The following is a 21,933-nucleotide window of genomic DNA, read 5'->3' as shown; positions in this document are numbered from 1 at the left end:
CCACTAAACCTGCGGCCTGGAAAAGCTGTACGTAGTGGGTAAAGGTAGGCTATCTCGGGGCGAAAGCGACCGACCCTTGCCCCAACGTTCATTCTCAATCAAAGCTTCTTTCGATTGAACCTCGTCTTTTCGACTCGACTAGACTCTGCAACCCGTCCCGTTCGTCTTCTTGAAGAACCATCCCCCTCCACCCTTTAAAGAGATAAACGTGTAAGTCAGTGATTAAGTTATTATTGACCAAAGCAATTGTGTCATTTCCCTTCCATTTGTGCTCTTGTCGCAAAATATTTCGAATGCGCGCCAACTTGCTCCGACCACCTCGATTTGATACCTGACATGCATAATTATATCGACACTGACACTCAACAGCAACCATGGCCTCGTCCGCAAACACCCTCTTCCGCGCCTCGCGCCCTCTCTTCCGCCAGGCCACCATTGCCCAGCCCGCTCGCCAGGCTTTCCGCCAGCAAACCTTCCGACAGAACTTCTACCAGGGCAGCGGCCGTCGATGGCAGAGCACCGATGGCGCCCAGCAGCAACAGCAAGGCTGGTTCAAGCGCATGTATGAGAGTGAGATTGGATTCAAGACTGTCCATTTCTGGTGAGAGAGCGTCCAACCCAATATCAACGTTGGGCTGTGGAGATCGTTTTTGCTAATATGCGTGGCTGTAGGGCTCCCGTCATGAAGGTTCGTTGACGATAATTACAAACCGTGATAACCCACCTGCAATAACGATCACATCGAAACATGCGATATAAGCACACATACTGACCTGGTTCGTCGCTTATAGTGGGCTCTTGTCCTTGCCGGTATCTCCGATTTCGCTCGTCCCGCCGAGAAGCTCTCCTTCACTCAGAACCTCGCCCTGACCTGCACCGGTATCATTTGGACTCGATGGTGCCTCATCATCAAGCCCAAGAACTACCTGTATGTGACCTTCCATCCCCAAGTTGTGAAACCGCTAGCTAACAGAATGCTGTAGCCTCGCTGCTGTCAACTTCTTCCTCGGAATGGTTGGTGTCGTCCAGGTCACTCGAATTCTCAAGTACGAGTCCGAAAAGAAGAAGGGCCTGCACGGCGTCGTTGAGGATATCAAGGCCGACGCCAAGGAGACCATCGAGGAGGTCAAGCCTTAAATACGCCCTTGGACTGGAACAAACTAGACAATGGTTGTAAATTAACTTGTGGCCGGACATATCTCATGGTCTCCAATTCCACACTCCACAGCATCCTGATAAACCTCCGGAATAGCTGGATGCATCCTCCTAAAAAAAGAAAAAGAGAGAATTCGAAAATTCAAATTCCAGGGTAAGGGAGCTCTTGGAATAGGTAGTTACTTTTTATCTGTGCGAGTTAAAGCATGGTAAGTAATTATCAAAACAAACTGGGGTTGGGCTCAACGAATAAAACTGTACAAGACATGTCTAGCCTCGTATAATTGTTGAGGACTCAATGCACGCACACACACGTACTTCGCATATATCACTAAGCTATATAATAACCACAGTCACAGTGACTTGGTATTATCCAGAACTATCTCCTCTCTAGTATTGTTTAGGTATCATTCATGATGGCTTTCATAACACCAGCAACTTGCTTGCACCACCTATGAACGCCCTGCCACAAGAATATCCCTCCGCCATAGATCCAACCATTAGGCTGCAGGGCCATAGAACGTTGTGCGAGAAACCAGATTTAATATGTACATGTACACAAGCAAAGAATACTCCCCTTCCTCGAAACAGCCATCACTTATCTGTCTCATAATCTCAGATGGCGCGTGCTTGTGTTGAGTTTCTTTTACCACGCCAGGTGGGTCGTCTCGTGAGGATAGATCTTCATCATAACCATTATATCAACCGCATCTTTCATCCCTCTTACTTCTCCATGTGACCGTCATTCAAAAGCATCTCCAAAACGATCTGTCGACCAGGAAGTTCTGGGTGAGACATGGCAATCTTGACAGTGCCCTTCGATCCTTCACTACCAGCACTTGATGAGTGCACATAACCATTGGTGTGTGACTGCGGATTTAGTGTGCTTCTGCCTGTAGGGCCCCGGACGCCGAGATCCAGAACACGGACATCTCGGCCGGCAATGATTTGACGCAGGCGTCCATTCTCGGCGTTTCGAACCTCTACGTAATCTTCGTTGAAGAGAAGCAAATATTGTCCGTACATGGTCGCACCACGAGCTTTCTTCTGCTTACCCGTGTACTCCATGATGAGTGTACGGCTGACGTCGCCGTGCTTATCCACGTACACCGCACAGTCCTCGTATGTCACAATGAATTCATTCTCATTGAGCCTGAACATGCCGAGTGGTTTTTGATCCCGGATACGGCCAGCGATGTTGGCAATTGCTGGTGCTTTGAGGTCGGGAATGGACATAGGCTGCTTCTTGTCCAGCGTGAGCATTTCAACTCCCTTGGCTGTTGCAACTGCGATATATGTTTGGAATAAGCTGAGCGAGTAGCACTCGGTTGGGAAGAAGAATTCGTCAAAATCGCGGAACGTCTCTGCCGAACCCCCACTTGTCTTGCGTCCGCCAAAGAGTCGGGACTTCTTTTCGGTGGACTTTTGGAAAATGGGCTCAAGAACCTTGAATGAGGTATGGAGACCCTCCTTACGCTTATAGAAAAGAAGCATCCTGTCCTTCATCTTGGCTGTGGCAAAATACGTCACATCTTTAGCCAGCCTCTGCGGCGCTCGTCGGGGGTTGTCGTTAAGAGGAGCCGAGAAGTCAGACACCGGAGCTATGACATCCAAAGGATAAGAGATTAGGTTTCTATCGGCGATGAGCACACAGACAGCGAACTCCTCAAGGACAGCGATCTGAGTCACGCGGGTTGCTTGAACCGTCTAGAAATAATGTTAGCTATATCACACCAGGGAAAAGGGAGACCGTTTACCCTCTGCCATCCACGGGGGTTCGATGGCTCGGAGATGTAAACACCATAATCGGTTCCAATGGCAATTACGGACTTGCCAAATGCAGTAAAACTCGTAGCGCAGTTGACTTGAGCACGGCACACGGGGGCGACACCCTGGGCTGGTCCTAAGACACTCTCCAACTCCTGAATGGCTCGATCAAGGGGAGTGCCCTTGACCGGGACACTTGGGTATCTGGCGTATATGGAAGTGTTATCATAATGGAAAGCAGCATCCGCAAGAACTCGGAGTCTGAAAGGTTCAGCGTTCTGAGAGAAAAGAGCTTTGGCGTGTCGTGTCTTGGTCTCAATGATCATGTTGCACCAATCAGCTCGATCCTTCGCTGACGACGCGTACAAGGTATATACTTCGTGACCCAGGTGCTTGACCTTGAACGGGTACAGAATTCTACCTTCGGGGTCGTTGGAGCCAGTCGGAGTCAAGGACGAGCCAAGAGAGGAGTTCGTAGCTGCGTGCTCCAGGCCAGGTCTACCGGTATTGCTTCCTACTTTGTTGAGCTGAGTCGTGGAAGCAGAAGCTGCCGTGGTCCTGCCCAACGGAGCAGTAATACCCTTCTGCTTCTGGACTGGCTCATCGTTGACACTCTCGGGGAATAGCAGGGGCATCGGGATAGGCTATATATTCTTTTAGCAACAAATCTCCGAAATCAGTGAGCGGGTTACAATTACCTCTTTCGAAACATCATACTTCTTGTCCTTGCCTTCTTTCGGTGTCACTGTCTTTGCCAAAATCATGTAGTGATCAAAGAGCAAGGCATGTGTATCAACCCATCTGACTCCCTTAGACCCCATCCTCTGGAGATCTCCTTGGAAGATCAATTCGCGGCCGAGGTGGTCAAGGTTCAGAACGGAGTGGAAGCCTGGCCTGAGAACGAGCATTCTATTCAGCTCCATCATTTGTACCCTCTTATTTTGTTCAGCCACCTTGGCGTCGGATTCCATGGTTACTTGTCGGATCTCCGCGATAGCTTTGGCCAGGTTCGACTTCTCCTCGCTGTCAGTGATCATCTTGCCCTCAACACTCTCAAGGAGAAGAGTGTAACGCTGGAGGCGCTGGATTGGCGCAATTAGATAATGAGTCCAGTCATGCTTGGACGAGACCTTCTGCTTCTGCATGTCATCGAGGAATCGCTTGAAAAGAATGTTGCGATCGGCTTCTCTGCGAACCTGATAGACTGCGTTGGGATAAGCCGAGGCGTACTCAATGTATACCGACTTGGCTTTGCGAATCCATTCTCGGAATAGATCACTGAAGCCAATGATCCAGGGACCTTGCTCTTGTTGCCTATATTTGAGCTGCGACAGCAAGTGGTCCTTGTTGATCTCTTGTACTTGGTCAAGCTTTCCGAAGACCGTATGTAAGAACTTGTCTCGCTTTTCGGGCTTCAAGATCGGGGGCTGCATCATTCGAAGTTGATCGCGGTAGTATATACGGAAGATGTCCAGTTGCTTGATATAATTCTCCTCTCCAGTAACGATTTCGTGAAGGATGTTCTGACGCTCGACTTCCTTCTTTGGCTTTGATTCCCAGTCGGACTTCTGAAGTCCGTAGAACACGTGCCAATCATCAGCAGGCTTCGAGTCCTGGGCCAATTCCTCTAGGTCGACCTTCTTCAAGGTACGGGTACAGTGATGAGAATAGCACCGACCGCCAATTTCCTCATCATGAACTTTGGGAGCGTAGCATCCAGAGCCTGTCAATTGCCACAAGACTCCAGAAATATGGCCATTCCCAAATTTCACCCATTCCTCTTCCGGAACAAGCACACCTCGCTCCAACATGGACGACACCACATGTGTGCTGAGAACCTCGGCATCGGCCACGTTCATCATTGGGATCTTGCCGGTAAACAAGTTGATCAAGGCCTCCTCGATTGATTTGCTTCTCAAGTCCTGCTCGCCTTCTCCCATCTCGCGGATCCAGGCCTCGAGACCGCTGAGCGCCCACGGTTCAGGGCATCTGCGGAAATCGGAAGCATTGAGTTTCGAAGGTATGAATTTCTTCTTGCGGCCACTTGGTAGAGTGATTCCATCAAATGCTGCTATTGAGCCAGCAGGAGTTTCATATTCGGGGAAAGACTGATTCGAAGGCGCCTGCTGGTGACCATATCTGGCAAGTTTCCTCCGTTCTTCGGCGGCATCGGTCCTGGATCGAGCGGGTGTTTGTACCTGAGGCGTGTGGCTGTGCCCAGCCAATGATATGGATCGCTCAGGTTGCGGGTTGTAGGCCTGACCGGCGGTATAATAGGCTTCGGGATTATCTGGCGCACCAAATCGCGAGTCTGTGCTACGGGAGTATGCATGCTGATACTGTTGACGGTTGTTGGTCTGTACTGAGAGCATCGAGCTGCTGTCGGATCCAGGCCCTGGGATGGCTGGCAAGGGTCGACTTGATAGACCTGGATGATAGAACAGATCTTGTAGCTCATCTTTGCTCGGCGACTCTGTTCCGCTCTGTCGGGAACGTAGTGATACACGCTCGTCTTCCTCATCGAAGCTCAATCGGTGCTGCGTGGGTGGCTGCAATCCTCCTGTGCCACCATAGTCCATCTCTGCCGTCTTGAAGGCCGGCACGCTTTCACCTTGGTCGTATGCACGGTTGAAATAGCCTGGTGTAGGGAGAGGTCGACCAGTATCTTGACCAGATGAATTGGGCGGTGATCCAACATCTCCACCATAAGTCAAAGTGCCTCCAAAGCCACCACCCAGCATTCCCAGGTCAACGCCAGCGAAATCACTGTCGCTGCTATGAACCTGCTCTTCGGGGTGGGTATGTAGTGTGCTGGTTGACAGGTTCGTTGACAGGGAGTTAGTATGAGCGGGCTCTGGGGAAGGGTCTGCCATGACGGGCATATCCGTGTACCCAAATCCAGTGCTGAAACGCTGTTCGTCAAGTTCAGCCTGTCGCATGGCCATTAGACCAGCCTCTCCGTACGCGTCGTCCTCATCGTCTTCGGGTTCGTAAGCGGTCTGACCGGTCCGCGTCGAAGTCGTTCGGCTGGCTGTATTGGGGATCGTGGTGGCGCCAGAGTCGAAACGCTGCAGTTGCTGCCCATGGAAATCGTCATCGTAACGGCCGTTCTCGGGCTCCGGGAGTGGGCGATAACCTTGTCCAGAGCTTCCCAGTTCAAGTTCCAGCTCTTGCATCAGGTTATCGCTTGTGATTCGTTCGTGTCCAGCACTCCAAGCAAGCTCATCGTCGACAGGTCTACTTGGCAATGGTGCATTCGTTGGGTGTCGTTGCAGGCCGGGCGATGTTGATCCGGCGTTCGAGGGGGATCCGATAGGTGATGCTTGGGAATTTGAACGGGATGCCCTGTTGTAGAGTGCATTGTGCTCATTTGGGGAGTAGTAGGGTCCAACAGGCATCTGCGCTGTAGTGGGGTACGGGGGTTGCGAGGCATTCGAGAATGACGCTCCTCCATTGGATAATTGGCCTGGATATTGGCTATAAGACTGGTCATACCCCCCGGCTGAGGGGCTTCGTAAGGGCTGGTCAAAGCCAGATGACAATGCAGGGGAAGCTGCTGATTGCGGGTAGCCTCCAGTAGACTGGCTGAAGCCAGGAGACGTCTGCGAGCCATAGTTTTGACCATAATTGTTATATCCTTGGTAGGAGCCTTGTCGTTGTGGGACATTTGTGCTAGCATAAGCAGATGGGTCGTAAGCTTGCGGTGTATATGAGCTAGCGTTCGAGGCATAACGCGAAGGGGGCGGAGGCTGGGCCTGGTTACGGTATGGGAGAGCGTTGGTGGAGGTCGACCGTGAGAAGCCCGATGACTGCGCAAAGCTTTGAGGGTTGTACGAGTACGTGGGCGTAGGAGGGACATCTTGATATTGGTGTTGGTAGCCCGACAGCGCGCTGTTGGTGGAACCATAGCCAGGCCGGGCGGCGGAATTGTTGTTTATGAAGAGTTCATCATCACCAGAACCGAAGCCGGGAGAGCGGCTGGCTGGTTGCTGAATATAGGCGGCGTCATCCCCACCGTTGAAGCTAGCTCGGCGCCCAAGGTCTTCGTATGGTAATTGTCGATGCTGCTGGTGCTGTTGTTGTTGTTGTTGTTGCTGGTACTCTTGGTCGCGACTGGCAACTGGATACCGCACGGGTGGCACATGGCCATATCTCCGCTGGTCATCGCCGCGGAAAGACATGACGGCAGATTGTTGGTTGAGTTGAAAGTAGTGACGGAGTTTGCGGGAACAGTTGTAAAACCAAATTCAGGGCCGCTTGGGCTTGGCGTTTCGGGCGTCTACCTCGTATGGACCGTCGAGGGTTGATGAGCGCAGGCGGGTCGCATTGAGGGGTCGAGGTCAACGGTATCAAATATGGCGAGAGCTGAAGACGACGCTCGCTGTCGTGGATGGCATAAGAGGAGAGGTTGAAGGGATGAAAAGAGCGACGATGTTATTGTGCGCAAAATCAAATATCGAATCAAAGCGAGGCAAGGCGGTCGAGTAAGCTTCGGCGGAGAAGATGGATCTCGTTCGGTGGAGGGAGGATGGATGTGATGAGCGAGCGGACTCGAAAGCGGCGGGTTGATGGATGGATTAATTGATTGATTGATTGAAAGCGAAAGCCCCTCTTACTCAGACGTAGTCTTGGGCCCTTGGGCTGGGCTAGGTAGGCTGGGCAGGACTGGGCAGGGTCCCTCCAGGTCCACTGTCCTGTCAGGTCCTTGTCCTTTGGTAGAGCGGGAGCCTTAGACTTATGACCTACAGTACGTCGTGCGGTGTGAGAGACGATGGCCCGTGTCGTGGGTACAGTACAGTACCTGTAGTAGGTACCTACCTAGGTAGGTAGGTAGTAGGTAGGTCGGGGGAAGTCCTAAGATGGATGAATGGGAGCAAGAAAGGACAGTTATCAGAATAGTGAGGCTCAGACTTTGTGTCAAGGCAGGGTTTAGCGAGTGATGGGGAATAATAATAAGAGAAAGGACAAAAGGTCCAAACGAGAAGGAGAGAGTGAACGAGTGAGTGAGTGAGTGAGATTGATTGATGAGACGTCACTGAAGATCAATCAGGCTCCAAGGATCCTCCCTCACCTACATAACTCGAGTAGACTACCTGGTACTGACAGTATATCGTCGGGAACGCCTTGAATTGATGTTACAGTACAGAAATGTCTGTTGTTTTAAGGTCCCAAGCCACAATTAAATGATGATAAGTGTTCAACGGGCGAGTCTTCTATGACTGACAGTATTCGTAGGTACCTAAGAGAAGTACCTGTCCTAGGTTAGTACTAAACGTACTAAACTACCTGGTAGGTACCTACCATTCAGTGACTCCACTCTTTTTTCCATTGTGTGTGTTTTTTTTTCCCACCTGAGGAACCCTGAGACCTTTGAACTCGGCCTTGTCTTGTGCCACCGTCATCGGTTCAAGGCTCGTGCTCAGGACTTATGACCTGGTTCAACGCTGAGAGTCTTTGTATGTATGCTGCACTGTAAACACTTTTTAACGAGAAACCAAATCCATAATGGATTGCCTACCTAGGTAAGGTATTCTTTAGGCGCTCCATGTGAATATGTTCTACACTGGGCGGCCTCGCTAGTACTTGCCTGCTGTCAGATCAGCGGGAGAACCGCCTAACTGTAACTGAGACCGCCCGTACTTGGACACATACGTCACCTGGTGATGGCGCAATGTACTATAGATCGTATTCGATGACCTAGACTTGGAGGTACCTAGGTTAGTAGAGTAGAGCTTTAGCTTGGGCCGAAAATCCCATTGGACAAAGAATGTATATTCAATTTTGTTATTTAGATAAAACATAGCAAGAAAGCATTGTAACAAGTACCCGGTCTTTGTCCTTTGTCTTGTTTGAGTTCAGCGTCTGCCCGAGAGTCAAAGTTCTGGTCAAAGACTTGAGAAGCATCATGCATGGGAGTAAGTACTATACTTGGTACTGTACTGTAGGTGTGTATAAACATCCGACATACATCCAATCCATCCATGTGAATCTCTGTATACCCAATCGCAATGACCCAGAATCATCTATTCTGTTGTAGGGCTGATTTTGTGGTAACATGCACTCTGTACAGTATAGACACCTTTTGACCGTACTCGTCTACTCTCATCTGACTGCATCAAAACATATTGAATCGACCTATTACGGAACGACCGAAGCATGTCAGCCGCCTTGAGCCACAGCCCTATGCCCGCCAATACAGACATACATACAGCAGGTTGTGTGGCACCATGCTATTTTCTCTCCTATTCCCACATTCCCATAATTACCGTACAGTACAAGTACAATCTTGGACCCTGGGTTTAGTCGGGCTCGTTTAAAGTGCCTCGGATAATACGTTAACACTTTATTATCCTTACCCAACTAGGTACATACAGTACCTAATTAGCCAAGCTAATAGCAACTTCATCTCGCTCTATCCACTTCACCCATGTCGTAACGACTTGGCAGTTGGCTCTAACAGACCCGACTGTTAAACTGCCTCTCTCCACTTACAGAGGGAGAGTTTGTCAGAGGAAACCGTTGCAGCCAACAACAACAGCGCAGTTATTGGATGCAAACCAAAACTGTGTTAAATTACCGGATTTATAGGCTGACTTGTTTGCTTGAACAGGGTAACGCAACACAACGCAACACAATCGCTGTTCCATGAGTCTGCCTGGGCTTTGACTTGCAGATTGATATCCTACCCAACCTGGTCATATCAAGTCCAGAGTCTTTTCCTTGTGGAAACTTATATTTTAGTTGGTGGATATGGTATCTGTATCCGTACCTCGACCTCAATATCGACGGCATCGGCGCTTCGGCTGTCTCCACTTATTTACGGCTCTGTCGGGTACGGACAAGCCGGATACGGCACCGAGAACTTGAAGTCAATTGCTGGAGCCAGGATAACCTTAGCTTGACCTTGAACTTGAATTGACCGTATTCACTTGAGGCTGTAGTTCTGCAAAGTCTCGAGAGGACCTTCATGATGTTCCTGGACAAACCCTACATAGCTAAGACAGTTGGTTACATTCGAGTTTGCGGGTCTTTAATGGTGGGGGTTAACGTTAGTTGACTTGGCTTAATGTTTCACCCCAGGCTATCAAGAATCAAAGAGCGTCAAGTCTTTGCAACGTACAGTAGCACATCAAGGGTCTTCGAAACAGCTTCCAAATCATCCACACTACCAAACCATCAGACCAATCCAGTCTAGTCTGTTCCCGTCTACGATGGCAGATATACACCGCAAGATCTGGCAGCCCCTTCACCACGCTATTCGAGACAGACTCGATCCTGAATACGTCGCTTATCACGAGGCTCACTTGCAATATATCGAGCCAGATGAAAACAAAGATTGGGATGGATCAACAAGAACAAAGAAAGTGTCTTTGCCAGCAGGAGGGACAAAGCCTATCCCTGTGGGGAGTATCAACGACTATGATGTTGGCAGGTTCAGGGTGAGGGTTTACACTCCTACAGGGCAATGCGATGAGCGAGGCTGGCCTGTCCTCATTTGGTTTCACGGTGGTGGATGGGCAGTAGGGGGCTTGAATAATGGAACAGATTTCTGCTGCTGGGCCTGTGAGAGTAGGTATCCGACTGAAAGTCTCTCATCGTGTATTTCCACTGACACGTAAATCAGAAGCGCAATGCGTAGTCGTCAGTGTTGACTACGGTTTAGCCCCCGAGAACCCCTTTCCAGCTGCAGTCGAAGACTCCATCGACGCTGTTAGATGGGTTGCATCTTCCCCAGCCGAACTACAGAATATAGATACGTCTCGTATTTCTGTCAGTGGAACATCTTCTGGAGCCAATATAGCCATCGTCGCTGCGCTCTCTGCATCAAATCCGGACGTCGAACTGCCAACAGCCCGGCCTTCACTACCAAAACCAGTAGCTCATCCACCAGCATCATTACTGCTGTTCATTCCTGTAGTTGACAACACCGCTACTGTTGAAGGGGTTTGGAAGCCCAATGCAGAGACCGCTCCTTGGCTTACACCCGCGCGAATGGAATGGTATCGAAATCTTTACTTTACCCAAGACGACCATCGCTCGAGATGGGATGCGAGCCCTAATATGGCTCCGGAGACTCTTCTAAGTAAACTTCCAAAGACCTGGATGGCTGTTGCAGAGATGGACCTTCTTGCCCCTGAGGCGATGGCATTCAGCCAGCAGCTAAAGGGCTTAGGAGTCGATGTCGAAACCTCGATGGTGCATGGCGGAACGCACTCTATCCTCTCTCTTCACGGGGTGATTGGCCGAGGGTATAAAATGATAGAAGACGCAGTAGAGCACCTACAAAAGACATTCGGCACTGGTTAAGTGTTTGACCAGCTCGCATACGTTAGAGCTTTTTGGGTCACAAGCTTGGGAGGGATACTATCAAATGGCCATTTTAGCCGCAAGATAACCGTCTTTATATACCCATCTTATACAGCCATCGTCTCCGTCGCTGGTGCCTTCCTATCATACTCTACCGAGTCTTCGCTTGTTGCAATCCTACTCTTGCGACGTCGGAACCCCCAGAGTCCTTTAAGACCACCATCATCCAGCTTCAACAACTCCCCCATGCAGATTGCAGGATGGAAAATATTGAGTGCTACTACAGCAACCACAATCAGAATACCTTCAAAGCCAACAAACATATACTGATCGCCCATGATAGGGCCCTCCCACCCTTTAGACAACTCCGCAACTCGAAAGGCGCTCCTCCAAAGGATACAGAAAGTGGCAAGAGATAGGGCTCCAAGACAAGCTTTGAACCAGCGAGAGTTACGAACTTTGACGATTTCAGGACGTTGATCGAGGGCGGCTTCGCCGAGAGCACGTTGGCGACGGATCGTTCGGAGAGTAAAGTCGACTGAGCATATGATGAAGCTGAGGATTGTTATGACTTGGAAGGCGAGACCAGCGATCATGATGTTTGATCCTATGTCGGTACTTTTGTGCTGGTGAGAAGCGATTGAAGCCATGGCACCTCCCAGGGCTTGAAGCACAAGAGACACAACATCGCAAGGGATGAACTGGGAGCAGTATGATATCAGCATCAAACAAAGCAGATGGACGCCAACTTACTATGCGAGTGTAGTACTCTGGAGGAAGCCTCGAGTTCTCTGGCCCAAACGCTGATACAATCCTTCGAAGACAAAGGTAGATACCAGCAGCCATGAAAGCAGGCCCAATAGTCAAGCAGCAAATCTGCACCAGAAACCCATTCTCACTCCAGCGGTTCTGCCAACTCAAAATGCGCCCAGCATAACCAATGACCTCGCAGATAAGGCCAAGGATTAGAGCAACGTTGAAAGCTGTGCCTCGGCGGGTGATGATCCAAGTGACAACGAACCCGATCAACGACGCAGTGAAGACGGCAAGAAATGCAGCATTAGGAGCGAGGTCGATGGTATATTGATAGTATCCAGGAACATCTTTGCAGTACTGGGACTTTGGGTTCTGGAAGCAGTAGTAGAAGAGGCCGCCTTGGTCAATCCATGTCTGGTTTGTGAGATCGGGAATGTATGTTGCCATGATGAGAAAGGTGAACAAGGAAATATCTGGTTCTGTGTTCTAAAAGGAAAAAGGGAAAAGGTGAAGGGAGTGACCTGCATTTATGTTTTTCGAGTGAAATGGGCGTTGCTCCGTCTTACTATGCTCGCATCTTTCAGCTTGAAAGCAACTGGTCAAATGCTTTTACTTGACTAGCTAAATGAGACAATACTGACATATAACGCTACGCTAGCAAGGGAGTCTAGGTAGGACCAGAAACAAGTATGTATGGATCCATTATCAATACCAACAAGACAACAGATGTGTCGATTACTTTCACAACTCAGGATCGGATATGTCTCCCTTCGCTCCGCCGGAGCGTCGTCTATTCTGTTTAATCAAACGTTGATTCATCATCATCAATGGCCTATCAAGTGTATCATGTACAAAGCAAAGCTAGGGGCTAGACGATATCATGGGGATGCAAGTCCGTCGTATTTCGTATTCCAAGCTGTAGTACAACTTGACATATAGTACTTTCATATAGGATTCCGTCGGGCCTTCTGAACCGAAAAGCGTCAGGCAGTTGAATGGGTTGACAATCTATTATATAACGTAGAAATCCATATTGACTGGTGTCCATCTGTCTTGGAGCTACCTAGCTCACTTCAGCCGCATCCCATATGACCCACACACCCTTTCTCGCACCATCATCCTTTTTCAGCTCTACTACATAAGCGAAGAGAAGAGACATCCTGCTAAGCCTAGTCAAAGAGGGCCCAAACCAAGACAGACGTTATCGACACAACCGTCCCAAGCGCTTCGTTCAATTTGTTTCGTTCTTCATACAATTTCGTTTCTCGTGGCGCTCCATGCATCCGAGCTTCAGTTCAGTTCAGTAAACAGTGTTGTGCAAACGTGGGCTACATAAATCGTGAAAAGACATTAAATGTCATCCTAAATTGTTGTAGTATACGTCAGTTAAGCTGTTTGTTGTTTGTTGTTGCTTCCACAAGAAAGAAAACAAGAAAACAAGAATAAATATTGCATCAGAGACACGATACGATATAGCTCAACACCCACCCTTCCCCAGCACCCGCACACTTCCACTTGAACCACCTACTTGTTCTTTTTCTTTTCTGAACCACTTTCCTTACCGGGGCTGCCTTCTCCGTTAGTTCCGCTGACGCCGCTCTTGGTCACCACACCTCCGACGGCTCTACTCGCTCCGATGGTGATTCCTCGACCTTCTCGCATACCGTCCAGACTGATGTTGCTCCCGACACTTCCGCTACGCTTAACACCAGCCTTGACTCTAGCCGCCATAGGGGTTTGGACACTCTCATCCACCGGCTCTTGAGCAGTGGCAGGTTCGGGTTGGAAAGTCGGGGTAACCGGTGGCTCTTCTATTTTATCAATAGAGTAGTTCACCCTGTGTCGTGTCGTGTTCTTCGGCGAAGGAATTCCAGAAGCGGGCTCTCGAGCTCGGTGAGGTTGAGGGGCGGGCGCAAGCTGGAGAACGTTGGTGCCTTCAAGGCTCGGGGTAAGAGTTGAAGACTCGCTCTCGCTACCCTGATGAGCATTTGCGTATGCATATCCTGACCCTAAAAGACTCTCTTGCCGGCTGACATAGTATCGATCATACTCCTCCTTTGTATGCTCAGCGTCGGTGAAGCTGTCAAGCGCATCAAAAACGTGCTGGAAGACCTGCATATCCACATCTCTTGCCCAAAGGAAGTCGAGATGCTCGTAGTGAGGAATTTCGGTTGCGACAGTCTGAGGCGGCAGCTCCTTCAACATCACCTTGATATCTACCAGGGAGTCGCTGCCTCCATACACCAGCACAATGGGTGTCTTGATATTTCGAGTTGGGTATTTGGCCACCTTGGAGTACTTCCTGGTTGAGGTAACGCTGATCGGCTGGTGAACGTCATCGTCGTACATCTGGAAACATTTGTTACGGATAATCTGGAACCAATGAACCACACTCTTGGTGCTTGTGAAAGAGTACAAATGAGGGTATGCTGCCAACTTCTGACTGGCCGAGATATTGTGAGTCTGCCAGTTGAACAAGAACGATAGGCCCATGTCGATAAGCTTGCTGAAGATAGGCGGGTACAAAATCGTCTCCCACATGGTTGCGGAACTGAGGATGGAGCGACGACCAAACAGAAGGAATAAAACAGAAGGCGATGCCGTGACAAGCGCGTCGACAATTCCACTAGATAATCCAGCTGGAGCCATGGCAGGAGCGAGAGCGATGAAGACGTTGACCTGGTTGTTGAGCTTGGGGTGAATAGCTAAGCTGGCAAAAGCCTGAGCTGTGCCTTGCGAGAAGCCGATGTACGAAAGACTCTCCTGCTGCGTGGTCTCGAGGATGTAGCTGATGCTGTCCGGGATGTCGTGAAAGGCAAATTCGTCGATAGAAAAGTCCCAAAAGGCATTCGAGTTTGGAGAATGGTGAATCGATTTCTTGGAGTACTTGTTACCCCGGTTGTTGCCAAACTATGCGCTGTTAGTTGATGAGGCCTTGTATATTGACCGTGCCAATAAGGGAGAACTCACCCAAACATCGTATCCCCTTTCAACCAGCTCAAAGGGAAGACATCTTTGCTCATCAGTGAGAGAAACCCAAACTTCAGAATTCATGAGAAGGCCATGGTGCATGTAGATGACTTTCTTCTTCAAACTTGTTGGTCCGTAGTTTACCTTCTGGCCTTCTTCGCCCTTCTTCCATTGAAGTCGATGAAGACCTAGAAGATATCCATCTTTGGTCTGAGCAATATGTTCCTCGGCCTCATAGCCCCAGATGCGACACAACTCGACAAAGTCTGGTGCGTCTCGAACAGAAGTGGATATCGCTGGTTGATCATGTTAGTCTGGACTTGGAGCTAATGCAGGCGGGAACATGCTAACATTTACGTTTACTCTCTGCCCTTCTCCTCGCAGGAGCAGAGAACCTGTTGAAGAGCCTCCTGGAAGCTCTGTAAAAAAGCGACACAAGAAATGGGGCTGCGATTGAATGTTGTGGTTAGCAAAGTCTCTACACCGCTTGGGGTCGGACTGTGTGCGACTCACGCAACGCCAACGTCAAGACGCGAATGACTGCCTCAAGTCCGACGAGAAAAAATGAACCCACGAGGGCAAGATACTCGTAGCTAAAGCAATTGAAGATTAGCAGAGGAGGCGCATTTATAGGTACCAGATATGGGTGTCAGCGTCACTGATCTTCAAAGCCACTCAACTCAAACTTGAAGGCCAAGAGAAAGGAAAGGGGAAAAACTCACGGGCGAAGCCTCCCGATAAAGGGAATAGCCATCGCAACAATCTTTGGTTGACGATTGTCGCGATGCACGCCTTGCCAGGGTATAAAATCTTTAGTTGTGACAGATGCGGTAGATCAGTGGTAAGAAGGAAAAAAAGAAAAGAATGAGAGGTAGATAGTTGAGTCGAGGTGATGTCACATGCAATTGAGGATGCAGTAAGTTTACAACAATTGTATCGAGCACTGACGTCCACCACAACCTCCACTATCATGACGCCCAGGACTTTATCTGTAGGTAGGCACCTCTTTTTAGGCGAGATAATAACTTGCTTTGGGTACTAGTGAGTACCTACCTAGGTACCTACCTACTAACGTGCTCTGAGGCGAGGGCCCTAGGTCCTTACAACTCGAAACTTCGTTGAGGCCATCCCCTATCAAGGCCCGAAAGGAGTAGATTTTCATGTCAAGGAATGACAATGAATCAATCATATCTTCCCTTAATACCCTGCTGAAACAGTTATTAACCACCAGTGTTATCGAGCCACAGACGACACATCCACATGGCTCATGCAAATGTCAGGGTCACAGATAACGGGATTAGACGGTTTACAGTGGGCCGCCAACGTTGCGGCTAGCTAAGACATACAGGGACTGTGCTGTAGATCCAGATCCAGATCCAGCCCGATATCCATTCATTCATTCATTCATCCATCCATGGATACATCCAAGATTCAATACCCAGCCAGACCCATACTCACTATAAGTATACAGGCAAACACATATACGACAATAGTTAATTAGACCCAGTTAGTACAATTGTGTGAATCTATCTCAGCTACTATAGTACCTCCGTTTACCATTCCCATTATTCACGACACTCGCTCCATTCTTTAGCGAAAAGCTCCAATATTCGATGCCTTGCCACGTCATGTCATGCAATGCAATGCGATGCCATATGATGCCATGTCAGGCCACTCCATACTGTTCCCCTTCAACGTCGCTCATCCTTCCAGAGTACAAGCTACGATATTCCTTCCCTTCTGCCTCTTTTCCATCTCGTCATCTCATCTCATCTCATCTCATCCACAACTATCGTCTGCTTCATCTCCTGTCTACACCTGCTATTCTTCAAAGTCTTGGCGGTACCCTCCCCTTGATCCGCCTCTCTAGCGGGGCCAGCCGTCAAGTTCCATCATGTGTTGACTCGACTGTTCGTATAGCAAGAAGCGCTGCAGCAACATCCATAGCATTCCGGAGTGCGGCTTGAAGTCTTGCAACTCCTTTCACATAGAAGATGCCAAGAGAGGCCGAAAACCGTCAACACTCTTGCGAGTATCTCACGCCATGGATGATTGACGCCACAGCATTCGGGCGCCACCAAGTAATACAAGAAGAGAAGAGAAAAAAGTCTTTCCAGAAAAACACGCCCCATTATTAGGCCCGGGAGTTGTTTAGTGTTATGAACCGAGTAATTCTGACTTGTGGTTGCTCTTCCAAAAGTCGATGGCCTCGACAACGTCGTCTCCCTTGTCATCCTCATGGGCAAACAAAATCTGTGATTTACGTTAGCATTCCAATATCAAGACTGCCGTTGCAAAAGGATTACTTACTTCGTGTGTGCTACTATGCAGCATACGAATGTTCTTGCGAGGAACGATATGCACAGCACCGTTCTCCATATTACGAAGCTCGATAAAGTTCGGTTCAAACGCAAGAATCCAGGGATAGCTGAGCGCAAAGCTTTGTGGCGTGCCCTCCCAATCAATTCGCCATTCCGGTCGAGCCCTCCATCCATTACGGTTAACAAAGAAGGAGAATTCCGAGTAGTTAAGCAAGAACTCCCCATTAAGTCGTTCGATGTGAATCGGCTTGACTCCTTCTTTGCGGGCCACAAAGTCGAGTGAAGTATCAGCCTGGTCAAGCAGAGACTGTGTCTCAAGGGTCTCAAGGGAAACAACCTCGAAGCCTCGAGCGCAGGCAACGCAAAGCTTGGACTTGAGGAAGTGAACGGACGACGACTCGGTGGGAATGTAGAATTCCTTGAACGGCTTAAGTTCATCGTGTCCGCCGCTCATAAACTTGCCTATACCCTTCTGTTTCTTGGCCTTGGTCATGGCGTCGTTAGGCTCAAAGACCTTGATCGTAGTAGAAAGGGCAGATGATTTGACACAGCAGACCAGATGTCTACCCAAGCAAATTCCCGTCTTAAAGAAACTGCAATGGCTCTGGATCTTCTTAGGCCTCCTAGACAATGCGGGCTCATCGGGATTGAGGGCTGAGACAGGATATGACTGCAGTGTCTTGTTGGATAAAACCAAGAGGAGTTGATATTCCTCGAGGATATCAATCTGAGTGACACTAGCAGTCTCCAAAACGCGGCGAGGTACCTGGTCCTTCACCTTACGATCGGAGAGGTAGACACCGCTGTCTGTGCCGTACAGTAGTTTACGACCACCATCTGGATTGATGTTAGTTGATAAGAATCTTATGTTACATTTTGGAAAACTTACCGAATGGTGTAACACAGTTAACTCGGTTAGTACCAGCGAAAAACTTGCTTGATATAACTGTGGTGTTGAAGAAGTCCGCTCGGGACCGGAGACGTTCCTGTGCGGTGTGGATGAATTCAAGCCATTTCTGACGTGTCGCCTGGTTCGATGCAAAAAGCGTCAGTTCATAGCCGGCTTTTCCAAGATGGCGGAACGTGATCGGCCAGCCTTCTTTCCTTGCTGGATCGTTGTTGACATTGTTGCGGATCGAAGGAATCAAGCTTGACGAAGTCCGCTTCATGTTGCCATCCTTTGGAATAACTTCATCCATTTCCTTAATTGCAAGAAGTTCCAAAGGAATGGGTCGGCGGTATGCTTTAATTTCTTCAGCCTTGCCTGTTTGCTTGATACGGACCAGGAGGACGGCGTGATCGAACAGGAAGGCTGTAATTTCGGCAGGATCGGTGGGTGTCTTCTTAAACTGGCACTTAAAGACCATCTCGCGGCCTTCTTCAGTAAGTCGAAGATCAACCCTCTCGTTGGGCCTGAATCGAAGCTGTTCGTGAAGTCGTCTAAGGTTGAATCGGTTCTCAGCCTTTCCGGACTCTGCGTTGACTCGGCCCAGGATATCTCGAATCATGACTAGGACCTTGGGAATATCCTCCTTATCAGGGTTATCGTCCTCTGTGTACTTCAAGACGTTCTCAAGTAGCAAGGGATAACGAGCCAGACGGGTTGTTGGCTTAGTCAGATAACCGTTCAGCTCAAGCTTTCTTGATTCCTTGCGCCTTTCAATCTCATCCACGAACTTGCCAAAGTAAGGGTTCAATGATCTTTCATTCTCAAACTCGAACTTTCCTTCCAATTGTTTCGAACCGTACAAGATGAAGGGTTCGAACTGAGGAACGTACTCCAAGAAGATATCACCAATGTTGTGCACAATAGGTTCCTTTTGCTGTCGAGTCGTCAATCCAGAAGCAAATCGGGAACTGACGGTATGAATGCTGGGGTGATCGATAATGTTGCTGAAGATGGTCTTGACAACCTTTTCACGACGCTGGACAGGTACTGGCGAAGCCTTTGATCGCAAAGGTAGAATCCAAAAGTCTCGCAAATATTCCAAATCCTTAACAAAGTCTCGTTCGGTATAGCAGATCTCTGAAATGACCTCTTGCCTCTTCTTCTCTCGATCTCCCACCTTCTCGGCAACTTCCTTAGGGACTGAGTTGATCCAAAGTTTCTGTTCGTCAGTCTGATCCGCTTCGTCATCAACAGCGTTGACGGCATCCTCTTTCCGCAGGCCGGGGTTGATCTTGAGATTGAGCCTAGAAACTTGCTCCAGGCGTCGAGGACAGGCGATAGAATAACAGAGTTGATCCCTAGTACAAGTCGGGGAGTAACATTCGGAAAGAAGGACAAATACACCATTAACCGCAGGCTTGTCTTCTGGCTCGTCCATTAGTGTCTCCCTAAACTGATACATTTCCGATTGGGAGTCTCGTAGGCGGTGCTCGTAAGTAACATCGTGAAAGAACTTCTGGGCATCCAGCGCTCGTCCCAGCAGCAAAGCAAGGTTACGATCGGTGGTTCTGATAATGTATGATAGAACATCCACTGCTTCAGATCCACTGAAGGCATTCTTGTATGTCAATTCGTTCTTGGTACGGTCACCGACAATGATCTTTTTGCGGAAGCATTCTCCAACTCGAGACAGAAGGGCCGGATATACGAGGGGGGGTCGAATCTTGGTCGCAGTTGGGGGTCGCTCGCTCTCGATCGACTTGCTCCTGGTAGGCCGCTGAGCCAGGGTGGATGCATCTGACTCGGAGGGTGTGATGGTTGGTGCTATGGTAGAGGCCATCGACATTGTCCTACCGTGATCGCCGCCGCCACTAGACGAAACCATGCTGGATGTTCGGGTTTGTGCTCCGGGAGCATGAGGCATCGAGTTGGGGTATCCATTGGTGGCAGGCAGCTCTGTTGGTGCTCGCCTATTAGGTATAACTCGGCCACTCATAGTCTGATGGGCATCCATGCTCTGAGGTTGATAATTGCCAGTCAAAGACATAGTGCGATCCTCATGACGCTCTGGCACGATTCGTCCTTGAGCAGTGGTCCTTGCCGAGCTCTGCTGCGCGTATGGGGCCTGGCGGAGGTGGTTTGCGGGGGCCTGCTGGTATGCGCTTGGAGGAGGATGATACATGGGCTGCCGAGGAGCAGAAGCAAGTGATTGTGAGCGATAAGGATCATTGTTCATAGCGGGTGCTGGTCCTCCTTGATAGAAACGCTGAGCTGGCGTCCTAGGACCAGGAGCTTGCTGCGGAGGAGGGCCCCTGGGATCCATTCGCGGAGGTGCCGGTCCTCCAGGCCCAGGTCCAGGTCCAGGATACGGACGTCTCGCCTGGTGTGGTTGTTGTTGCTGCATATAATGAGGTGGCATCTGCTGTCCGCCGGATGCCGAACGTTGGCTAGGATAGTAACCATTTCCCATCATGCTATTGCTGTCCATCGTTCGAGTTCTGCCGGCGTTCGGGTGGTCACCATAATGACCCGGGGGGGCACGAGGCGGTGGCTGCCTCTGCATACCGGAGGACATGGAGGACATGGTCTGAGTGCGACCAGGGTCCATCATGGACGGAGGCATAGAGGAGGACGAAGTCATAGTTTGAGATCGGCCGGGAGGGGGGGCGGCGCCAAATATGTTGGAAAAGGCAGTATCTCGTTGGCCGTAGTTATCGTCGCCGTAGCCCCTTTGAGGTGGTCGTTGAGGAGCTCCTCGAGGATCGTAACCGTAGTTGGACATGGTAACAGATACTTTACAAGATACATGTCAGTACACAGTTGGGATTTAAAGGGAAACGCTTGACGAGGGGGACAATGTTACCGGCAGTTTGGTGAGCGCCAGAGGCTGGAAGCTCGTTATCAGGCGTATCAACAGCCGACTTCGACGGATGCGCCGCCGTCAGTCGACGCCAATACGTCCCCTTAAGCTAGGGTAATGTTGAGGAGAAAGCGTGGGCGACAATCGTCCGGATGTGCTGCGCTGCGAATACCCTCACGGGGTAGCGCCCGTCGATGCAGCTAGAGAGGCGTTCTAGAAGTATTCGAGGAGTTGATTTTGTTCAAGTGTCGTGTCGTGATTTTGCGAGTTTGGGCTCGAGGGGGGCGTCGGACAAGGCGGCCGGATGAGCAAATTGGCAAATCTCAGGCCTTGATCCCGAGATCGTCGACCGATCGAGGAGAGGACGAACGACAATAAAGACGGCTATAGCAAGCAATGGGCGGTCGTCGTCTCAAGAGGTTTTTGGGGGGTGTGGCCCTCTAGTGATGCACTTTGGAGGGAGTTGCAGGTTCACGATCCAGGCCAGGCACTGGTCTCGTCGCAGGTAAAAGAGGTAGCAATCACAACCAATCCCAATCCACATATGGAGGTACTATGGACTGTACCTACAGTACTGTACAGACCAGAGGACAGGGAGCCAACGGCGAACAAGCCAGTGCTAGGAGATCCACCATAAAACCCACCCGTTTGATGGCGGCCTCTGTGCTTTTTGGGGGTGACGGAGAGGGCAGTGTGGGCGCCGTAGTGCCCAGTGAGTGACTTAGCTACTAAGTTAGTGGATGGGCAGTTAAATTATTTAGTACCACGGTAAGGGGATGAAATATGCTGGGGTATAGTCGTAGTGTAAGAGCATGGATCTCGGCGTTGCACCGTGGATACGAAAAAGAGGGTTTAATATTAGAGAGGGGAGATGATGGTATGGTATTGCTAAGGAGGGAGAAATGAAC

At 49.8% G+C, this 21,933-nt stretch overlaps 5 protein-coding genes across 5 annotated transcripts; 2 read left to right on the top strand and 3 right to left on the bottom strand.

Moving 5' to 3' along the window:
• Positions 1 to 2: 2 nt before the first annotated feature.
• On the top strand, positions 3 to 1,504 carry B0J16DRAFT_342317 (uncharacterized protein). Its single transcript, XM_046127894.1, has 5 exons — positions 3 to 210; positions 370 to 601; positions 673 to 688; positions 792 to 928; positions 984 to 1,504. The coding sequence occupies exons 2-5, from the start codon at positions 375 to 377 to the stop codon at positions 1,135 to 1,137; spliced, it is 534 nt and encodes a 177-aa protein (XP_045983300.1). The 5' UTR covers positions 3 to 210; positions 370 to 374; the 3' UTR covers positions 1,138 to 1,504.
• A 374-nt stretch (positions 1,505 to 1,878) lies between these two features.
• Positions 1,879 to 7,103, bottom strand: B0J16DRAFT_355939 (CNH domain-containing protein; the record flags this gene model as incomplete). The annotated part of the gene is made up of 3 exons (XM_046129443.1): positions 1,879 to 2,862; positions 2,913 to 3,566; positions 3,621 to 7,103. The coding sequence occupies 3 exons, from the start codon at positions 7,101 to 7,103 to the stop codon at positions 1,879 to 1,881; spliced, it is 5,121 nt and encodes a 1,706-aa protein (XP_045983299.1).
• A 2,909-nt stretch (positions 7,104 to 10,012) lies between these two features.
• On the top strand, positions 10,013 to 11,359 carry B0J16DRAFT_138521 (Alpha/Beta hydrolase protein). The gene is made up of 2 exons (XM_046121847.1): positions 10,013 to 10,491; positions 10,547 to 11,359. The coding sequence occupies exons 1-2, from the start codon at positions 10,134 to 10,136 to the stop codon at positions 11,227 to 11,229; spliced, it is 1,041 nt and encodes a 346-aa protein (XP_045983298.1). The 5' UTR covers positions 10,013 to 10,133; the 3' UTR covers positions 11,230 to 11,359.
• On the bottom strand, positions 11,283 to 12,555 carry B0J16DRAFT_138544 (RTA1 like protein-domain-containing protein). Its single transcript, XM_046121848.1, has 2 exons — positions 11,983 to 12,555; positions 11,283 to 11,930 (listed from the first exon to the last, which is right to left on the bottom strand). The coding sequence occupies exons 1-2, from the start codon at positions 12,430 to 12,432 to the stop codon at positions 11,337 to 11,339; spliced, it is 1,044 nt and encodes a 347-aa protein (XP_045983297.1). The 5' UTR covers positions 12,433 to 12,555; the 3' UTR covers positions 11,283 to 11,336.
• Positions 12,556 to 13,509: 954 nt separating this feature from the next.
• Positions 13,510 to 20,947, bottom strand: B0J16DRAFT_384708 (CNH domain-containing protein; the record flags this gene model as incomplete). Its single annotated transcript, XM_046131447.1, has 5 exons — positions 13,510 to 14,895; positions 14,956 to 15,251; positions 17,121 to 17,208; positions 17,266 to 18,113; positions 18,166 to 20,947. 5 exons carry the CDS (start codon positions 20,945 to 20,947, stop codon positions 13,510 to 13,512), a joined length of 5,400 nt encoding a protein of 1,799 aa, XP_045983296.1.
• Positions 20,948 to 21,933: the final 986 nt, after the last annotated feature.

The sequence above is a fragment of the Fusarium flagelliforme genome (genome assembly GCF_020744385.1).
Source record: "Fusarium flagelliforme strain FIESC 12 MPI-CAGE-AA-0113 chromosome Unknown B0J16scaffold_4, whole genome shotgun sequence".
Taxonomy (NCBI): domain Eukaryota; kingdom Fungi; phylum Ascomycota; class Sordariomycetes; order Hypocreales; family Nectriaceae; genus Fusarium; species Fusarium flagelliforme.
Note: the sequence above shows the minus strand (reverse complement) of the source record. Positions and strands in the feature narration are given on the sequence as shown.

Coding starts and splice junctions, on each gene's coding strand:
- B0J16DRAFT_342317 (XM_046127894.1), top strand. CDS start 375: ATGGCCTCGTCCGCAAACACCCTCTTCCGCGCCTCGCGCCCTCTCTTC. Junction 929..983: donor ATCAAGCCCAAGAACTACCT/GTATGTGACCTT, acceptor AGAATGCTGTAG/CCTCGCTGCTGTCAACTTCT.
- B0J16DRAFT_138521 (XM_046121847.1), top strand. CDS start 10,134: ATGGCAGATATACACCGCAAGATCTGGCAGCCCCTTCACCACGCTATT. Junction 10,492..10,546: donor CTGCTGCTGGGCCTGTGAGA/GTAGGTATCCGA, acceptor CACGTAAATCAG/AAGCGCAATGCGTAGTCGTC.
- B0J16DRAFT_138544 (XM_046121848.1), bottom strand. CDS start 12,432: ATGGCAACATACATTCCCGATCTCACAAACCAGACATGGATTGACCAA. Junction 11,931..11,982: donor CAGAGTACTACACTCGCATA/GTAAGTTGGCGT, acceptor TACTGCTCCCAG/TTCATCCCTTGCGATGTTGT.